General features: G+C 38.1%; 1 protein-coding gene across 1 annotated transcript in view; it reads left to right on the top strand.

Moving 5' to 3' along the window:
- col22a1 (collagen, type XXII, alpha 1) overlaps positions 1–20,705 on the top strand; it is a 401,136-nt gene that overhangs the window by 368,448 nt on the left and 11,983 nt on the right. Inside the window, exons 52-61 of the mRNA XM_039736671.1 lie at positions 177–230; positions 2,138–2,191; positions 4,059–4,103; positions 5,726–5,779; positions 6,534–6,587; positions 7,870–7,923; positions 12,087–12,158; positions 12,676–12,711; positions 12,806–12,850; positions 17,386–17,565. Of these exons, the coding sequence (XP_039592605.1) occupies positions 177–230; positions 2,138–2,191; positions 4,059–4,103; positions 5,726–5,779; positions 6,534–6,587; positions 7,870–7,923; positions 12,087–12,158; positions 12,676–12,711; positions 12,806–12,850; positions 17,386–17,565 (648 nt within the window). The remainder of the gene's footprint in view (positions 1–176; positions 231–2,137; positions 2,192–4,058; positions 4,104–5,725; positions 5,780–6,533; positions 6,588–7,869; positions 7,924–12,086; positions 12,159–12,675; positions 12,712–12,805; positions 12,851–17,385; positions 17,566–20,705) is intronic.

Here is a 20,705-nt window from a genome sequence, read left to right as displayed (position 1 = left end):
CATTTGTGTATAAATTAATTCAAGAACCAGAATGCAGCTTATCAAACAGGACTTGAACAGAGAGGTACATTAAAGAGAGATTCGGCTGAAAACCTCATTAAAAACCTTCAAAGATTGCTTTATTCGTGTGTATTTTCCAGTGTGTGTTTAAAATTCTTTTCAATTCATTTTGACAGGGATTACATGGAAAGGAAGGAAAAGAAGGCAAGCAAGGAGAGCCTGGAGAGCCGGTTAGATGTTTTTTGGGTTTTTTTTATTTGTTATGGGACATACAAACTGATGCAGGAGATTTATTTAGTTTATTATTAGTTACAACTATTTTGAATATTGCTTTCTCTTAAACTATGTTTTTGACAAAATGTGATAATTCGATTCAGTTTACACATATAACCATGCAGGAATCAACTGTTAAAATCAGGGATTCCTACTACAGTCTTGGCCACAAGTTTTGAGAGTGACACAAATATTAATTTTCACAAAGTTTGCTGCCTCAGTTTTTATGATGGCAATTTGCAGTTTACTCCAGAATGTTATGAAGAGTGATCAGATGAATTGCAATTATTTGAAAAGTCCTATTTTGCCATGAAAATGAACTTAATCCCAAAAAAAAACCATTTCCACTGCTGTTGTGAAGAAGGCTTCAGGGTGCCCAAAAAAAGTGCAGCAAAGTCTCCTAAGGTGGATTCATGGTTCAGGATCGGGGCACCACCAGTGCTGAGCTTGTTCAGGAATAGTAGCAGGCAGGTGTGAGTGAATCTGCACGCAAAATGAGGGAGGCGAAGACTTTTGGAGGATGGCCTGGTGTCAAGAAGGGAAGCAAAGAAGCCACTTCTCTCCAAGAAAAACATCAGGGACAGACTGTTATTCTGAACAAGGTACAGGGATTGGACTGCTGAGGCCTCCTGGGGTAAAGTCATTTTCTCTGATGAATCCTGTTTGGAGCATCCAGAGAAGAAAAGGTAAGCAGCACTACCATTAGTCCTGTGTCATGCCAACAGTAAAGCATCCTGAGACCATTCATGTGTGGGGTTGTTTCTCAGCCAAGGCAGTGGGCTTACTCACAATTTTGCCTAAGAACACAGCCTTGAATAAAGAATGGGACCAAAACATCCTCTGAGGTCAACTTCTCCCAACCATCCAAGAGCGGTTTGGTGGCCAACAATGCCTTTTCCAGCATGCTGGAGCACCGGGCCATAAGGCAAAAGTGATAACTAAGTGGCTCGGTGAACAAAACATCGAAATTTTGGGTCCTTGGCCAGGAATCTCCCCAGACCTTAATCCTATTGAGAACTTGTGGTCAATTCTCAAGAGGTGGGTGGACAAATTCTGAGAAATTCCAAGTATTGATTATACAAGAATGGTCTGCCATCAGTCAGGATTTGGCCCAGAAGTTGATTGACAGTCTGCCAGGGCGATTTGCAGAGATCTTGAAAAAGAAAGAAGGGCCAATACTGCAAATATTGACTCTTTGCATAAACTTAATAAGCCCTTGAAACTTATGAAATGCCGTTGAATTCTACTTCAGTATACCATAGAAACATCTGACAAAAAGATCTAAAAACACTGAAGCAGCAAACTTTGTGAAAACCAATACTTGTGTCGACGACTGTATTATTAAAAATGTCCACTAGTCGTTTCCATCTCATTTTTATATCAATATATTCTGTTTGTGGGACTACAAATTAACTCCCATTCTGTCAGAAGTCAGAAATTCAGCATCTACACTCAGTAAAACAAATGACAAAAGTAGTATATTTAAGCAAAGAGCTCAGTTAAAAAAGTCTAATTAAAAGAAAAGTTGAAATATACTGTACATTTTCCAGGACTGCCATTAAGTACCTCTGAATTAGGCAGAAACCTGGAATTTAATAAAATACACAAACCAGCTGCTGTTTAAGAGACTGGCTAAGGCAAAACCCTATAGTCGCTGTGCATAACATCAATTAAAGTTTGTGTTGCTGTTAAATCAGGTAAATTTATCCACCGTTGAAACAAAGTGAAGGTCAAGGATAGCTTACTACTTTTATTCATGAACTCGTAGGCAGTTAACTCTCTTTTTCAGCATAATGTCTCTGTAATTTGTTGTAGCAACAGTGAAAATGTTGTTTGCGTTTATTTGTAACCTTTTTTTTTTCAGGGCAAGCAAGGAGAGATTGGCCCTCCAGGCAGAGATGGCCTCAGAGGAACTCCTGTAAGTAGCTTTGCCATTTTCCTGGGTAGTCTTGTTTCATTTCTGGTTACACCTACAAGCACTTCATTTACATGACCTTCTGACAATGCGGCTCCAATAGTACGCAAATTTTTATCATTCAGTGTCATGTACTATGGAAGAAAAGACCAGTGGCACTGCTCCTTTTGCAGTACTTAGGAAAACTGACTTGAAGCATTTTTTAATGAGTTCATTAATAATGTATAGACCGACTACAGGCAGCACTAAACAAATGCATCCTTCACATGGCCCGATTTTACTCATTTATATAATGAAGTGGAAATAAATTGAGCACTTTTCAAGGAGTTCTTCCCATGCCAATTCTATTTAATTAAATGTGGACATTTAATTTTAATAATTCAGAGAAGCTGAAAATATTGATGCTAATATATCAAAATCCAAATTAGTCTTCCAGATGTTTTATTTAACACCCCCAAATATGATCAAGTTGCTAGAGAATATGACTATTATTATATCACAACAATGTGGCAATCTAATTTTCTAAATATTGAGAAATTAAATTGGACAAGCTCGTTGGGTTCAATAACTGTTTTTTGTCACATTTGGTCCAATTATTTGAACCATTACAATATCCATTGTGTCAATTTTATGTCTGAAATTAGTAAAAGCACCCTAAACCACCTTAAATACCATTCTTTGGGATGAAACTTTGCAACTTTTCCTGCATTTCCTCAATTAACAGACAGTAAAAAAAATGTGAACAACATTTTAAAAAAATTTACCTTGCCATGTCTTTCGGGTCAGTTCTGACCCAACATTAGTAACTACTAAATTTATATGATCTTAAAAACATAAATATCAAAGTGAAGATTCAACCTTTGCTAAAAGTCATCCCATTATTTACTTTTGCTCCCATCATTAAGCCTGATGAAAACAAGGCGTAAAAATGATCTCATATAACAATTGTATGCTAGCTATTAAAAATACCAAATGGAAAGCGCAACATATAAATGTCTGTAAATGTATATAATGTTTTACCTTTTGTAACAAATCAAAGGTTTAGGGTAGCCACCGTATAATATGCCCTGGCTGCAAGTGGGTATTTTTTTGTGAGTTGTGTTCAGGTTGAAATCCAAAACAGAACTGGTTTTAGTTTGATAAGATGACAGCTTTAAAGGCCGTGACAGGAAGTGACATCATTTTGACCGGAAATGCCGTCATCCATGGCAACACCAACACCCTATATACCCCCCAAACCTGGTTCCGGACGTGATGTCATCAATAGCGCCAGTACAGGAAGTGACGTCATTAATATCACTGGCACCTAGTGGGATTTCCCGTGGATAGTCTGTAGAGGACGGAGAGGGAAAATTAGTGCAGCTTGCCACCCCCGGGTCTGACGTGGTACTAATACTATTTAGGCCCCCTAGCTACCTCCCAATCGCACGTGTGTGACGCTTTATTTAACATTTACATTTTTCACTGTATTCCTATGCCTCGCTTCCTGGGTCCTACCTGTGTGGAGTTTGCATGTTCTCCCCAGTCCAGAGACATGCAGGTTAGGTGCATTGGCGATCCTAAATTGTCCCTAGTGTGTGCTTGGTGTGTGTGTGTGTGTGTGTGTGCGCGCCTTGCGGTGGGTTGGTGCCCTGCCCGGGGTTTGTTTCCTGCCTTGCACCCTGTGTTGGCTGGGATTGACTCCAGCAGACCCCCGTGACCCTGTAGTTAGGATACAGTGGGTTGGATAATGGATGGATGGACTGTATTCCTATTAACATGTTTCTATTTATTAAAATCTTGTTTTAAAATCTTTTCTACATTCTTTGTAAATGTTTTTAAAAGTATTTTCAAACTTTACTGTAAAAAATATTGTTTTTGATTTTGAAAGGGATTTAAAGGACACCGGGGTGAGCCAGGCAGTCCTGGTCCAAGGGTAAGTTTTTTATTACAAAGTATTGTAGTATTCTCTAAGCGTATGTGAATGTATTCTAAAAATTAATGAGACTAATACAGAACCGTTAAATTTTTTTTTTTTGTTTGCTTGTTTTGGGAATAGCAGTACTTCTCTATGTTAATATACAGTTTATACAGTGTACAAAATGCTGTTTTATAAATACAGTGAAATTAAAATCTTGCTGTTTAGTCATCTACACTTATGTAAGAATATGTATAGGCTTTTTTTGCTTATTTGAGGGGTTATTATGAAATAATGATAACTGCTGCCTTTACCTTGTGAGTTTGTGTGCACATTTTATTTAAACGAGATTCACCAAATCAAACAGCAAACGACATTGTAAAAGCAATAAAAAAATAAAACAAAATTAAATTAAACGCCTCGGCCATATCTGTGCAATTATAACAATAAATTTAAAAACATGTAATTCAAGCCTTATGTAGAGAGCACAGCATCCCAAAAATCAAGGAAAGCTCAAGGGTAGCTCACAATACTTAAGAGGGTGACTCGCTGTAGCCTCCCTAAAATGGAGATCATATGGCTGTGGCAGACTTTGCCTTTTTCTAGGCCTCACTGCGGCTGGCACTAAAGCTGCTCACTTGAATATGCAATGGCACTTCATACTGCTTCTAACACAGCACTGATATCAACATCCCTGGCTGGTGCAAAAGTCAGTGCTTTTACATGATTCTCAATGGCCTCTTGAAGAAATTAATTTAGTTGATTCTGTTCCTGTGTAGGGCGGCATGATGGCTCAGTGGTAGCACTTCTGCCTTGCAGTAAGGAGACCTGGGTTTGCTTCCCAGGTCCTCCCTGCGTGGAGTTTGTATGTTCTCCCCGTGTCTGCGTTGGTTTCCCCCCACAGTCCCTAGTACATTGTAAATTGTCCCTAGTGTGTGTGTGTGTGTCCTGTGGTGGGCTGGTGCCCTGCCCTTGGCTTGTTTCCTGCCTTGCTCCCTGTGTTGGCTGGGATTGGCTCCAGCAGACCCCCGTGACCCTGTTTTAGGATATAGCGGGTTGGACAATGACTGACTGACTGACTGACAATTTTACAGCTGCAAAGTCGAGTATTTACTGCCCGTAAAAATTCTGTAACTTCCTTAAATAATGTAACTAAGAGCTATAAAGGAAAATATAGACTGGCCTACTTTTTACTTTTATTTTGATAAACATTTTACTATTATGCTCCTCCTTAAGTAGACAAGTGAAGAATTAGTGCTAATTTTTATTAACTTGAATCTTTATGTCTTTAGCAGTGTACATATTTTATTCAGTACTTTTGCAATGAAGAATTTTTAATTTGATTTTGTCTTAATGGTTAAGTTAACCTAAATCACTAGTTAGAACTGTTTTGTCCAAGCGTTTGCCAATATTCTTTGTATAAGTTTATACAGTATGTGTATAGATATTACAAAACATTTAAAAATTAAATATTACTGTAAATAATAACTGAATTGTTCTTTTGCAGAGTTTTGATCTTTTATAAATTATCACAATCACCTTTGTGGGTCAAGTGGTATTTTCAGTCTTTCTTAGTATTTCTGATATGTTTTTAATGTTGGAATGGTATAAGCGATTTGAATTTGTTTTTTTTTTATTAGGGAGAACCTGGTATGATGGGTCCACCTGGAAAATCAGGATCTCCAGGAAAAGATGTAAGAAATTTATGTCACATATGTGCAAATACAGAATAAAAGGTATAAACATGTTACTTTATGTTAAGGGTAGTGGGCTTAGATTGGATAAATGCAGTTTATAGCTGTTCTAAGACAGAGCCTAGCCATGGCATAAAGGGGTATGAGGCTTTTTAAATGACCCATAAATCAGGCTTCAAAATTCACTGACCAACTCAGAACTTTGATCCAAGGCTAAAAATTTCCAAATTCTACTAGCCTGTTTCAGCTTACACAGGCCTCGTAATAGAGAGCTTGCTTTTAAAGTTCAAAGATATAAAGAAATTCCCAAACTTTACAAAAATGTTTCAAAAGGAAGATGAAACATAAAAACTCTGGCTGGTACAGACAATTCCAACTGTAACCTTTATAACTAAAGAATTTCTTAATTTTTTCTTACAGAAGGATACTTGCAAAACTCAATGAACTACTGCAATCATGTCAAGGTGGCCCCGCCTCCTGGGGCTCCACCCACAAACTACATGGAATGGCATCATATTTAAAAAGCATAACTAACAAATGATAAGCAACACTGACTAAAGCACAAGAAATATTTGGTTTTCCAATGGCTATTTGCCCCTCCTCCTAAAGATTTAGTTAGAGTATACCATAGTTAGAAAGTAATACCATACAAAGTAATAAGTTCTAAATTAGTCTGGTAACTTATAGTGACACATATGCTGTGTTGTGTGCATTTTACAGTCAGATTACAGTAACATGGCTTCATATCTTTCAGGGTGATCCTGGTGCACCGGGACAACAAGGTCTTCGAGGGCCAAGAGGGGAAGAGGTGAGAGTCTAATATAAGATTTACTATACTCCTAACTTTTCACAATATATTGTTCACAGCAAAATTTGGGTTTTATATAGTAAATATTATCTAGCGTGACATATAAGCACATTTTTTGCTCTCATATTCTAGCATTTTGTAAAGGATTGTACATGATGTTTATTGATTTGGAGAAGGCTTATGATAGCGAGCCATATCAGGAGGTCTGGAGATGCTACTAGAAAAGTATGTGAGGATTTTCCAAGATATGTATGAGAGTGAGGACTCGGGTTAAAAGCAATTTTGGCTTAACAGACAATCCCAGTTAGAGTAGGTCTGCACCAGGGGATCTTCTTTAAGTCCTTACCTCTTTGATCTGATTATGGATGTTTTGAGTCATGGGATAATATACCAAACCTCCTGGTACAGGCATTTTGCTGATGACATTGTTTTGTGTAGTACCAGAGCTTTGGAAGATAGAAGGTTATATAAGATTGAGCCCAGATGCTTTGTGTATTAGCACAGGTTCTCACCAGGGATGTGTTTTTACACACATTTTGTTCTCACTTTGCACTAGTGAATGAACCTCATTTAATAAGTCCACTAAAATTGTGAAATTTGCTTATGAAATGGCAGTTGTGAGTCTCATCACTAATGATGATGATGAGATCTGCTACCGTAGAGATGTGGAGTTAAATGGTATGGTTGTAGTAATCTAGACATCAGCACCATCGACATGGTGTAAACTTCAACTCCTACCTCTCCCATTCACCATAGAAATCTAGGATCAGGCTGTGCCTATGGTAAGGCCATTGAAGTTTTAGAGACCACTTTTGCCAAAATTCTGCCTGGGACAAATACAGCTAAAAGAAACTCAACATTTCTCAATTTCTCTTAATTAACTTTTGTTCAGCTATCATGGATAGAGTTCTGCATTTTTTTTGGTCACTATCTATTTCCCTCCTGTTCAAGACCAGGCTGCAACAGGTGGATCAGATTGCCTAGAAGACTGGCTATGATCTTCTATCAATAAATGACAAGGAATGAATAGAGAAAGAAAGAACGCTGTACCCTGCATCCATTTAATCATTAGACAGCCATTGCAGAGATGGTACAGGTCCATCACCACTCAGACTACATGATATCTTTATAGCTTCTTTCCTGTGGCCATTCAAGTTGTGAACTAGACATGTCCTACACCACACAAATCATCTGCTTAAGTTACTGTCATTATTTAGATGTTTATTTTAAAATCATATCTGTGTACACATTAGTGAATATAGAAATGTCTTTTTTTTTTCAGGGTAAAAGTGGACCATCTGGCCCTGCTGGAAAAGCTGGAGCTGTAGGCCCTCCAGTAAGTAAACATAATGAAAAAAGTTTAAAGAAAGATATTTTGCTTTTTTTTTTTTAAGTATACAGAGTATTTTTAAATATTGTCACTAGGTGACATGGAAGAGCACTGCTGCCTCCCATCCGCAGGAGTTTGCATGTTTTCTGTGGTACTCCAATACCCTCCCACCTACCAAAAACTAAATTATATGTCTGAATTTCAGTACATGAGTCAGTGTGCCCATCGCAGACTTTGCTACTGCTTGGGGCTGATGACGCCAGGTTAAACTGTGACTGGGCCAACACTGAACTGGGAAATGAATGAATAAGTCAGGATGGTGGTGATATATAAAAGATAACATCACTGATAAGATCTTTCTGTATTAAAATCCAAATTGGAACAATTTCTGAGTTGTGACTTGTTTGTAGTCATTTTTTCAATGTTCATATGAACTCTTTTAAGGATTTGCAAGCTAAAACAGCAGTTTAAGAACCATTTGCTTAGTTAGTAAGGTTAAATTGATATAACAACAACATTTATTTATATAGCACATTTTCATACAAGCATATAAGCATATGATATAAGCATTTTCCTAGTTATATTAAAATGATTGTCTATATCTTACTACCATTTTTAATGGAAGGTTCTATTATAACCCCTACAAGCTAACTTGTAAATGGAATATTTTAATTATTTCTTGTCGTTCTGAGTAGAGACTGGCTTAGGCTATGATCTGCCTTGCACTAGGCAAGGCTTAGAGGACAACGTGAACATGCTGAACATACATGTGCTTATGCAAGTACACCACAGAAAATTAACACAACCATAGAAGGCAACTGAAGTTCAACATGGAAAACTAAGATGGTAATGGAACAGAGAAGAAACCTTTTTGCCTTTTCTCTGCCATTTATTCTGAGTGTGGAGAAACTTTAGGTAACACTTTAGTTTAGGTACTGCAGAAATGCACCTTACCTACACATAACAAGACCTTAACAAAGTGTTCTTCCCACTTTAGGTAACATTTTAGTTTAAGTACTACAAAAGTGCATCTATTCAACATTTAATCTTGTATATCAAGAGCTTAACAAAGGGTTGTATTGGTGATAATACACTTACAAAGCATCAGCAAAGTGGTTATTTATGTGTGCATCATGGCCTACTAAAATAACTTGATTTTGGATTGGCATAAGTGAGATATATGCCTCTTGATATTGCATACTAAACTTATAAGACCTGTGAATTCTTAATATTCGTAAGTAGTTTTACCAGCATATCATACGTTATGTCACACCGCATAGAGATGAGTAACCACTTTACTGATTAACAGTGAAAGAAGCCTTTGTTAATATCTTTTTGATAAGCGTGATTGAGTAATGGATGCATTTTTGCAGTACCTGAACTAAAGTGTTGCCATAACTTTGGACTTCAATCCCTGAGGTTGTGTTTTCAAATCCCACTACTGACACTGTGGGCCAGTGACCAAGTCACGTCACCTGCCTTTGCTCCAGTTGGAAAAACAAAAGAAATTTAGCCAACTGTATCGCCCAAATATTGGATATAGGATGCCAAATAAGAGGATGGGCTCATATTTTCAGAGATCATATAATGAAAAGAGCAGGGACAAGAAATGACAGGATGGGATTTGCATGATTAGACACTTTATCAATTTAACAACACTATGGCTGATTTATCTGTATCCTGAAAACACTTCTTGTAGTACAGACTTGTGAAAAGCTTGAGCCTTTTCTGCCAGAACTGTATGCAAAACAATAAGAAATCCTAGACAGGTTGCCAGATTATTACTCAGACCTAAAATGACTCAAAAGGGGTAAATTCACGTCAACCATCAACCTAACAAAATTGTCTTAATGATGTGGAAGGAAACGAGTATTCTGATAAAACCACAAGAACACAGGGTGATCATTTTAGCTCTACATAAGCAGTGCCCACTGCTGAGATTCAAACCCAGCATTCTTCAAATACACCAAAATTAATTGCATTTTTTTTTACAAATTTAATTCACTTGATTGTAATAATTCTGTAACAATATAATGGTGCACAGAATAGCCAAACTATTCCAACTACCATAGCTGCATTAGGGTTGTTAAAAGACATTGCAAATGGAAAAATTAGAAGAGAGGGTGTATTTAGAAATGAGGATGGCTGGCTTTAAGTCGATTTCTATTTACAACTGCTATCCTCTAGGCGCTGTGTGCTGAACTGGCACTGGCTTTACAAAAGCAGACTTTGGGTAATTGGGCTCTAACTGCTCATTTGCAAGTTCTGTCCACCCTCGGGTTTTTAGCCACAGAAGCTTTTCAATGTGTACTGGCTGATTGATCAGGTATTTCTCAATCATCATTGAGTCGCACCATGCCAGCTGTATAGGATGGTATTATTCATTTGTCTTCCAAATATATAACATTTCCACACACTGTGGTTGAATGGGCAACCATCAAAGCGCAATTCGCAGCAACGTCCGGTTTTCCAAATGTAACTGCATGCACGTTGCTATTGCAATGGTACTGGACAAGTTACATCAGCCAGGGATGAATCACCAAAAGAATGTACTGGCTTTACATCATCTATAGCAAAAGAGCCTATAAAATGGCATCTCTTCACAGTCATGGGTACTTTTTCCAAGTAGTGCGGCACAAGGCAAGCAATCCTTTTAAGAAATCGAGTCACCACAAACAGCCATGTAAAGAGTAGAGAATCTATCTGTTCTGGTGCTCAGAGCTGATGCTGCACTATATAGGTGTCTTCAAAGAATGAATTTGGTTATATAAATAGAAAGCATTTCCACTCCCTAATGTGCTGCTCAATACTGCACTGAAAGTGTGTCACATTGTGCAAGTAAGTAACATGCTGCATAATGTGACACACAATCATGGCTTTCCCATACCTGTGGTATCATGACCCAAACCCAACAAATGATTAACCAAATTGGACAGCATTACAACTTTGTTTGAATGTAATTAGCAGAATGTGAAAACAGATAACCAGATGCAGCATTTATTTTTTAACCAATTCATTTATATTTTGAGGTCAATGTGACATAGTAAAGCCCTTATATTCCTTAGTTCATTGACCACCTCTATTATAGCATCCACTATTGCATTTTGTGACTCCAGAACAGTTCGTCAGCACACAGCCACATGGTCACTCAGCTGTTTCCAAGGCAGAGGTGTTTGAACAGAGAGTGCCTGAAAATGTGCTGGGCACAGCAGCACAGTCATTGCATCCTCTGTATGGGTGTCAGCTTTTGTAATATTGTCTGAAAAAGAATCAATAGACAGTGGGCTACGACTTCCTTTTTCACGTTGACTTTGATATCTGACCACTTCTTTAATTCGGGCACTGTGCGACTTTCTGAAGTTAAATTTTCAAGTCTCTCTGCCATGCTGTGCCACTCCATGAACTTCCTTTTGTTGCTTATGCCACTGCTTAAGCCAAAAAATAGTAGTTTTTTTCTTGCCTACATTTTACATTCGCTGAAATTCTTTTTTCCACATGCTTTTGCCATTGTCTTTTAACAAAACATATTCAAATGTGCAAAATTCTGGGAGTAGTCGAGGGGAGTAGTAGGCGCATGCATGTGCATTAAAACCCATGTTGATTGGGATACATAAAGGGAAAGTGTGTGGAACTTAGTTTTGTGCATCTGAATTTTTTGTGCGTATGCACATTTCCAGTTTTGTACACCATCTTTTAGTGTGATTTCCACGCACTGTGTTATACACGAGGCCCCAGGGGCTGTTTGGGTGGTGTTTCCACATTCTTTCCATTTTTGTGTGGGTTTTTCACCCACATCCCAAACATGTCCATGCTAAGTCGATTGGCAACTCTGAATTTTCTCCAAGAGTGCTGTGGCAATAGGCTGTGACCCCAACAACCATTAACCTGGATTTATGTTTTAATAAAGTCTAACATCAATCTAAACATAAGCACAGATCCCATCTTCTTTTTAACCAGTTTATCATATTTAGAGTCATACATAACTAAAGATTGTCCATGGAGCCGCCACTTGAAGGAAGAAGAAAATCAACTAATTTTGAATTTGATGCATAGTATATATTTCATGTTAAGGAGTATTTTCTTACCTTATGGTTGTCTATTACATTATTAATTTATGTATTGTCTACATTTAATGTATACTACCATTAAACAAAAATGTTTTTAATTAGGGACCTCCAGGTGGTAAAGGGGACTCTGGAAGTCCAGGATTACCAGGCTTTATTGGACCCAGGGGCCCTCCAGTAAGTTTCCTTTTTTTTTTATAAATAATTTTTCTACCCCATAAAAATATGAATGACTTAAAAACACCTATAACATCAAGGTCAAGTCAGGGTGGATTTTATGATCCCTCAATGTAAAATTCAGTTAGTCTTTTGCTTTATAAATAAATCATACACAATGAAAACAAATTATACAGTAAAATGAAATGAAAATTGCACATTTAAATAAAATCTTTTTACAGTTGTTTATGAGCTACTTTTTCTCATTAATCATTCAAATTTGTAAAGGTTGAGTATTTTTTATCCCATTATTTTATTCTGCATTTCAAGAATCTGTTTCTTGTTTGGCTACAATTACAGTTACATAAGGCCTTGTCAAAATCTTACTTTTTGTAGAAGTTTATATTTTCTGGAGAATTTTATTTTTGCCTGTATGTGTGTAATACAGAACAATTCACAGCACTGTATATTAAATATTTAGGTTGCTTTACAGAATATTAATTTTTGAACTGATTTTGAATACATTTTCATTATGTAGGGACCTGCAGGAGAGAAAGGACTTCAGGGAAAGGATGTAAGTATTACTTGTGTATGTTTACCTTTATGTCCTGAATGAGAGCTTAATTTTTTACAGAAACCTTATTATTTTTGTATTTGATTACTTTTAGGGAGTCCCAGGAAAACAAGGAGAACGTGGCTCCAAAGGAGAAAGGGTATGCTGTTGTCGTGGCGAAAAATTCATCATCAGAAGGCTTTTTACCTAAAAATAAAGGCTATTAGGACTTGAGATAGACAGACAGAGTTTTAAGGCTTTATTGCAATAAATCAACAACAAGGACTCAACCCAATTCGGCCGAATGAGATTGAGCCCCGAACATTACAGCAATTGAAGTTTTTATAACAATTTCTTATCATTTTTACCTTGTTTGATTAGCTCATTCTGCACCTGGTTTTACTGTCCATTATTCCTCTTGGTGTCTGTTCGGCTTATTTTGATTGATCTAAGACTGGGTGGATGGCTTCCTCTTACCATCTGTGGGCTTTTCTTATGTCATTTCCTATCTTTTCTGACTTCGCTTGAATGAGCTCTCTTGCACATCTTCTCTGACTCCCTTCTACTCCTGTCCGGCCGAACCTTGAGTTTCCATGGGAACCCTTATTATCTCCTTACTTTCCTATCACTGGCCCCCTTGTGGAATTTGTTATTTTTCTATGCTGTTCCCATTTTCTCTAACTGGCCAAGGCTTCAGTTCTATATATGGGTTTCCTCTCATCATTTTCTTTCTTAAACCTTCCAAACTTTTTATAATAGTGACCTGAAGCTTAAGCTTTAATTAAAAAGAAATATAATATGTGCTTTCATTTAATCATTGCTTGGCATGCTTGATTTGTCTTAATTTCTACACTAAATTTAATTGCTAATATATTCTTCTAGTATTTTTGCTAATGCCTGAATTTACTAAGATTTTCTCTTCATGCATTATGTCAGTGTGACCCTGCTTACAGCAAAAGCCTTTTTGTTGCCTTTCTGCTGATTCATCAACCCAGCTGGTTTTCGATACGCGCCTTTCAGAGTCATCTTCTCTGTGTTATCGCTTCCTATCCTAGCCTTGAATCACAGGTGTTCTCAAACTCTTATCCTGTCCAAAGCTGGTTTCGGTGCATCAATTTGCTGTTCTTTTCTTACTCTGGAAATTTTAATGTAAACCTAAAAGATAATGCAATATAACTGATTTTTTAGTTAACTATTTGCTCGACCTATCTTATTTGCTTAACATTCTAATTTATGCTTAATTTTAATATTTTAGAAGCTTTTAATTACTTTTTATGACTCTTTGCTCTTTGCTATTCTCTTACGCTAATATAAAAAATGTCCTTCTACACTGTAAAGAGAGAGTAAAAAATAATCTTACAAAATGAAAACAATTTGTTTTATCCATGCCCAATTAAGAATGGTCTCATAAACCACAGCTTTAAACAGAATTCAGTGTGAGTTGGTTTAATGTTCACATTTAGTGTCAAGTGTTTAAAATACATTGAAATTTTGTAAAATAATAAAATTGTGACAGTAAGAGGCCATCAAGACCGACAAGCTTGCCCATTCTATTCACTGAGATTGTCCAAAGTAAACATCAAATCGAGAGCTGAAGGTTCCTAAAGTCCTACGCTCCAGCATGGCACATACTAATTTTTTCAATGTGTCTGTTAATTCCATGAAGAAAAAAGTTCATTTGTGTAAAATCTGTCCTTAAAGGAATACTTTACCCAAAAATGATATTTCTTATAATACTTACCCCATGAGTTTTGTAGTGATTACCAAGAAAAATCTTCGATCGCATATTTTCATTGAGAAAGAAAATAAAAAAAAGGCTAAATATTTGTGAAAAAAAATCTGACATTACTCATGTCACATAATTCACATGTCAGTTATCCAGTCGTTTGCTCACCACATGCAAAAAACCTACTTTTTTTGGCTTAATGATTGTTAAATAATTACATCTGAAAAAAATTAGCATGCATCATAAACAGGAAACACAAATCACATGTGACTGAGTTTTTGAATTGAAAGTCTGCCCTCTTCACTGGTCAAGAGTCCTCTCTTTAATTCAAAACTCAATCCCATGTGATCATGTTTTCTATTTATATGTGACATGGGTAATATGAGATTTTTCATATCATCTGCCGTCGTGCAGCATTGGTCTCCTTTGACTTGTATTATATCAGAAACTTTTTTTTTATCTTTGTTCTCCATGAAAACGTGTAGAAGATCAGCCTCGGCACAGACAGGCAGACACAAATGGTTCAAAACCCACAACACATTTATTTACATTATGTACAAATAATCAGTCCCGCACACAACCTAGTGCCCCTGCACCACACACCAACAAGTCCGGGCTTCTCCGAAGTCCTGTCTTCACCTCCTCCACTCCTCTCCTCCGAGCTTCATCCTCTTCCACCTGACTCCAGCTAATGACTGAAGGGAGGCGGCCTCTTTTATGCCCACCCGGACGTGCTCCAGGTGCCTCCTGATGAGCTTCCTGCTGCATTTCCTGGTGTGGCGGAAGTGCCGCATGAGCACCCGGATACACTCCGGGTGTCCATGGTAATACTTCCGCCACACCCGGAGGGCTTCACAGTCTTCCGGGCACCCCCGGCAGTGACCACGGGCCCCTATAGGGTTGAGCTTCCAAGCTCAGTTCCCGTGGCCCCCATACAAACCAGGGCGGATGCCCTCTCGTGGTCCGAGGGAGGCATAGTCCCTTTCTCGGTCCTTCTCGGCGTCCCAGATGGGCACTGCCCCCAGCCGCCCGCCACACATGCCATTAAAAATTTTGTTGCTCAACACTACAAAACACATGGGGTAAGTAACATATAAAAAATGTGTACACCATTTTTGGATGGAGTATTCCTTTAATAGGTTTCCAACCATGTCCGTGTTTTCTTGTTGAAGAATTTATTTGAAATTACCCGATTGGATTCGCGGTACTAATTTCTTTCATAATTTTAAACACTTTGATCGTGCCAACTCTTGATCTCTGCTTAAGCTGAAAAGGTTCAACTCCTTCAATTTAGTCCTAATAACTCATACTGTGAAGTTCTGGGTTTGGCCTATTCATTGTTCTCTGGACTTTCTCTAGTGCTGCTATGTATTTTCTGTTAGATGGAGACCAAAATTGTATACCGTCTTCCAGGTGAAGCCTCACCAATGTGTTATAGAACTTACAAGACTTTCTTTGACTTGTACTCTAACTTTATACAGTGGAACCTCGGTTTACGAGTAACTTGGTTTACGAGTGTTTTGCAAGACGAGCAAACATTTTTAATAAATTTTGACTTGATAAACGAGCGATGTCTTGCAATACAAGTAGTATGGATACACTTTGTCTGCTGAGCGTCATGTGATCACAACTGAGCTGATGGTTCTTCTCTCTTTCTCTCCTTATCTTGCTCGCTTGCTCGCCCAGCACGTCTCTCTCTCTCTCCTTATCTCGCTAACTCTCTCGCCCAGCGCGTCTCTCTCTCTCTCTCTCTCCTTATCTCGCTCGCTCGCCCAGCGCGTCTCTCTCTCTCTCTCTTTTGGGCAATCGTCTCCTATTCTCCGTCTGAGTCTGTGTGCCTCACTCATATAGTCAACATCCGTACGAGCGTATACTGTTTACTACAGCATTGTGACTGTGTGTGTGTGCGCTGTGAAGTGCGAGTCCCCATCTTGCTCCCCAAAACACTAAGTTGAGTCTCAGTGCTTATAGCATGTCTGCGATTTTTTTGGATGCGCTTATACGGCGAACTGCTACAGCGCTGGGAGACTGCGATTGCTTTGGGACGCTCTTCCGCGTGTTGTCCCGTTGGGTGGAATCCCACATGAGTTTAGAAACTCACACCAGCCATGATTCTTTTTAAAGGTAAAGTGCAGGTTAATTTGTATTATGTATTTTACTTTATATTTTGTATTAATCATTTTTATATGAATAGTTTTGGGTTGTGGAACGAATCATCTGAGTTTCCATTATTTCTTAGGGGGAAATTCGCTTTGATATACGAGTGCTTTTGATTGCGAGCACGTTTCCGGAACGAATTATGCTCGCAAACCGAGGTTCCACTGTATAACCGAACATCCTATTCTCCTTCTTGATCGCTTCTGTTACACTGTCTGGCTGTAGACAGTGACGAATCCACTATGACTCCCAAATCCTTCTTATAAGTCCTGCTCTTTCGAGTTATATATTCAAATCTAACATTTTTTGCTTCCTACCCCACATTTACTTATATTAAATTTAATATCCTACACATTTCCTCAAGCCTGTATGCAGTCCTAGTTCCTCTGTAACAATTTAGCGCCTTCTACATTATCTTCTCTTCCACCTAGTTAGGTATCATCTGGAAACTTAACCAGCTTATTGATTATGTTCCTGTCCGTATTGTACATGTATATTAAAAAGAGGGTCAGCAGCAACTGTGATCCCTAAGACATACCACATTTAACATCAAGCACTCCTTTTCACTTTGCAGCTGACATCATCAGTTAACTTGGAGTTGTTGCACAGTGTGAAATGTGTTTTTAAATAATTTGTTCACATTAAGTAAACTATGAGACATGCCTATTGGTAATGAAGCTAATATAATGATGACTTATATTTACACCATTTAAGTGTACTCTTTTGTGTTTCCTTTTTATAATATTGGAGCAAACTAATTGTAATTTTACTAATTCAACTAATACCCATCTGTTCTTTTTCCATTATTGCAGGGCGATGCTGGAATTAAAGGAGAGAAAGGACCATCAGGAGATAAAGGACCACCAGGAGAACCTGGATTACCTGGCATTAAGGGGCACACTGGAATGATGGGAATGCAGGGTCCCCAGGGAGAGAGGGGTCCTTCTGGAGTTCCAGGGGCCCCTGGTCAACCTGGTTTTCCAGGACCTAGGGTATGTGAAAAAAATCATCGTCCAGTGGGCGAAAAGATTTCAAAATATGTTGAATTTGGTGGAGTTGAAAACTAATCATTTCATGATTTTCCATTTCAATACGAGTTAATATATGGTGTTTTAAAATGATATTAGATCACCTGGCTTGCACCTAGCACAAAAGGTACTAAATAACCTGTTAGGTTATTTTTTAGATAGAAGTAGAAGAAACATCAATACTAACTATATAACTGTTACCGGTAGCCTCCAGGCTGGTGGGAAGGTCTTTACTGTTAAACCTAATGTATATGTCAAGTTTCCCACCAGTAGAAGACTTTACAAATTTATACCCTTGTGCCCTGAAGGGACTGCACTTAGACAAGGAATGAACAATCTAACGTCCTGGCCCTCTAGTTGCAGTCAGCAGGAGAAACTGGCTTTAAACTTTCACTTAAAAGCTATATTTATTTGCAACAAAATCAAAAACAGCAAGTACAAAGTGACACGCAGAATCATGCAACTTGGGTGGGTTAAATCTTCATGCAGTCCTATGAATAACAGCAGAATGCTGGTAAGGTGGCTTCATTTCTCAGTTGCAGGTTATGTCTTCACAATCAAAGATTTCTTTCCAAGGAAGAAAATGAGAGTCTTTGAAAAATATCATTTTTTAAAAAGACAGCTTGATTGATAACATGCTGCTGAAATGGTCGTTCTTTTGACCGGTTCTTGCGTCACAACATTTGACTTCTGAAGCCCTATTAGAGTGACCATTGGGTTTTTGGTCACTTCCCTAACCAAGGCCTTTCTTTCCCACTTCAGTTTTACCAGATAGCCAACTCTAGGAAGAGTCTTGGTGTATCCAAATGTCTTCCATTTGAAATTATAGAGACCACTATGGAACACTTGGGAACACCCAAAGCTTTACAAATGGTTTTATATCCATGCCCTGATCTACAGAGAGTTCCTCAAACTTAATATGACTTGGTGTTTGTCATGACATTCACTGTTAATTGTGGGTCTTTACATACACGGGTATACTTGTCCAATCACTTCACTTTACCACAGGTGGGCTCCTATCAAGTTCCAGACATATCTCAAGGATGTGACCACAATCTAATGGGCCACAGCAAAGAGTCTGGATGCTTTTATAAATGAGAGATTTCAGTTTTTGATTTTGAATAAATTGCAAGCCTTTCTGAAAATATAATTTCATTTGGCCCTTATGGGTTCATGTGCAAAAATGGCAAATGTATCCATTTAAAATTAAATCTACAAAAAATATCACCTGCAGGAAGTACTTTTTCAGTCTGCTGTATATATCTGTTTAATTTGTGGTTACCTAAGGGCAGTCAGTTTCCAGCATAGAAGACACAAATTGTGATAAAGTGACTGATATTCCAATGGGGAGCATAAGGATCACTAGCAATAAATGTAATATTACCAGATGCCCACTCAATTCTGTGGCTAGTGTCTGTCATCACTTTAGACAGAGGAAAATGATGGAGCTTTTTAATAGGAATCGCTGCACTTGTGGCTTACCAAGACAGCTTGAATGAACATGAGGCCACTGAAACTGGCTACAAATGATGGCTGTTCTGAAGGGATACAAAGGATATTGTGATACAGCCTTGTTATGCTTTAATTAGTAAATAAGCATTTCTTTCCAAGTAATAAGATGCTGCAGCCTGGAGCATGATGCTTAGTGAGGCAATTCTTAATGAAAAAGAAGTATTCTTCCTACAAGTGCTATTATTACAGTCTACTTTCAACTTTGAGATAGCCATGTGTCAGTTTTACCACTTGATGTGTTTTATTTTTTTAAAAAATGAACTAGTCTTATTTTGTTCCCTAAGGTTGAACTACACACCGTACCCACCCCCAATTTTGCAAATTTAAAAAATGGCAGGTAAACAATAACAAAGACTGTGGACCTGGAAATGAAAAAGGAAAAATAAATTTATTAACCAGAGACAAAAACAAAATCAAAAGGTAACAAGCCAGTTAGAGCGTTCTAAAAACGTTGAAAAGGTAAACCAAAAATCTCATTACAAAAACACACAGCAACAACTCCTTAGGAAAACTTTGAGACTAGCTACTGCATGGAAGATTTTTGAAATATCCATAAACTTGGACAAGTAAAGTAGCGTGCCAAAATCTTTAGTAGTCATGGCCAAAAGTTTGTGGATATATCATCTTAGCTATATGAGCCTATATGAGCTTGGGTTGGGAATCTCATTCCAAATCAATGGACATTAATATGGTGGCTCCTTTGCAGCTATAAACACTTCCACCATTCTGGGTAGGCTTTCCATAAGTTTTGGGAGTGTGCTTGTGTGAATTTGTGCCTGTTCAACCAAAAGAGCATTTGTAAGGTCAAGTACTGATGGACGAGAAGACCTGACTTGCAATTGGTATTTCAGCTCATCCCAAACATGTTCAGTACAGTGGAGGACAGGGCTCTGTGAAGGCCAATCATGTTCCTCCATGTCCTTTTGAACCAGGCTTTGTGCCCAAGGGTACAATCATGCTGGAAGAGAAAAGGGCCATCCCCAAATTGTTGATATCATCTGCACAATTGTCTAAAATGTGTTTGTGTGCTGTAGCATTAACAGTAACCTTCACTTGAACTAAATGGCCTTGCCCCTGAAAACTCTGAAAAATAGCCCCAGAACATTATCCCTCCTCCACCAACCTTTACACTAGGTACCATGCAGTCCAGAAGATTCTCCTGGCATCTGCTAAATCCAGATTCATCCATCAGCCTCAAGCTATTGAAGCTTGGTCCATCACTCCAGAGAACATGGTTCCACTACCTCAGAGTCCACTCCAGCTCATGCTTGTCATTGCGTATAGTTATATCATAGACTTGTTTGTAGCTAGTCAGCCATGGAAATCCAATTCATGAAGCTTGTGAAACACAGTTCTTGCTTCCAGAGGCAAATTGGAACTCTGCTTTGAGTGATGCACCATAGGATAGAAGATTTTTTTATGCTATGCTCTTCAGCACTTGTCGGCCCCACACTGTGAGTTTGCATGGTGTACCACTTTGTGGCTGAGCTGTTATGTCTCCTTGACTCTTCCACATCACAATAATAGCACTTACAGTTAGCCTGGGCAGATCTAGCAAAGCAGAAATTTCATGGACATGGACAAGTCCCATG

Source organism: Polypterus senegalus, chromosome 15 (genome assembly GCF_016835505.1).
Source record: "Polypterus senegalus isolate Bchr_013 chromosome 15, ASM1683550v1, whole genome shotgun sequence".
NCBI lineage: Eukaryota > Metazoa > Chordata > Cladistia > Polypteriformes > Polypteridae > Polypterus > Polypterus senegalus.
The sequence above is the reverse complement of the archived record's forward strand: the minus strand, read 5'-3'. Positions and strand labels throughout refer to the sequence as shown.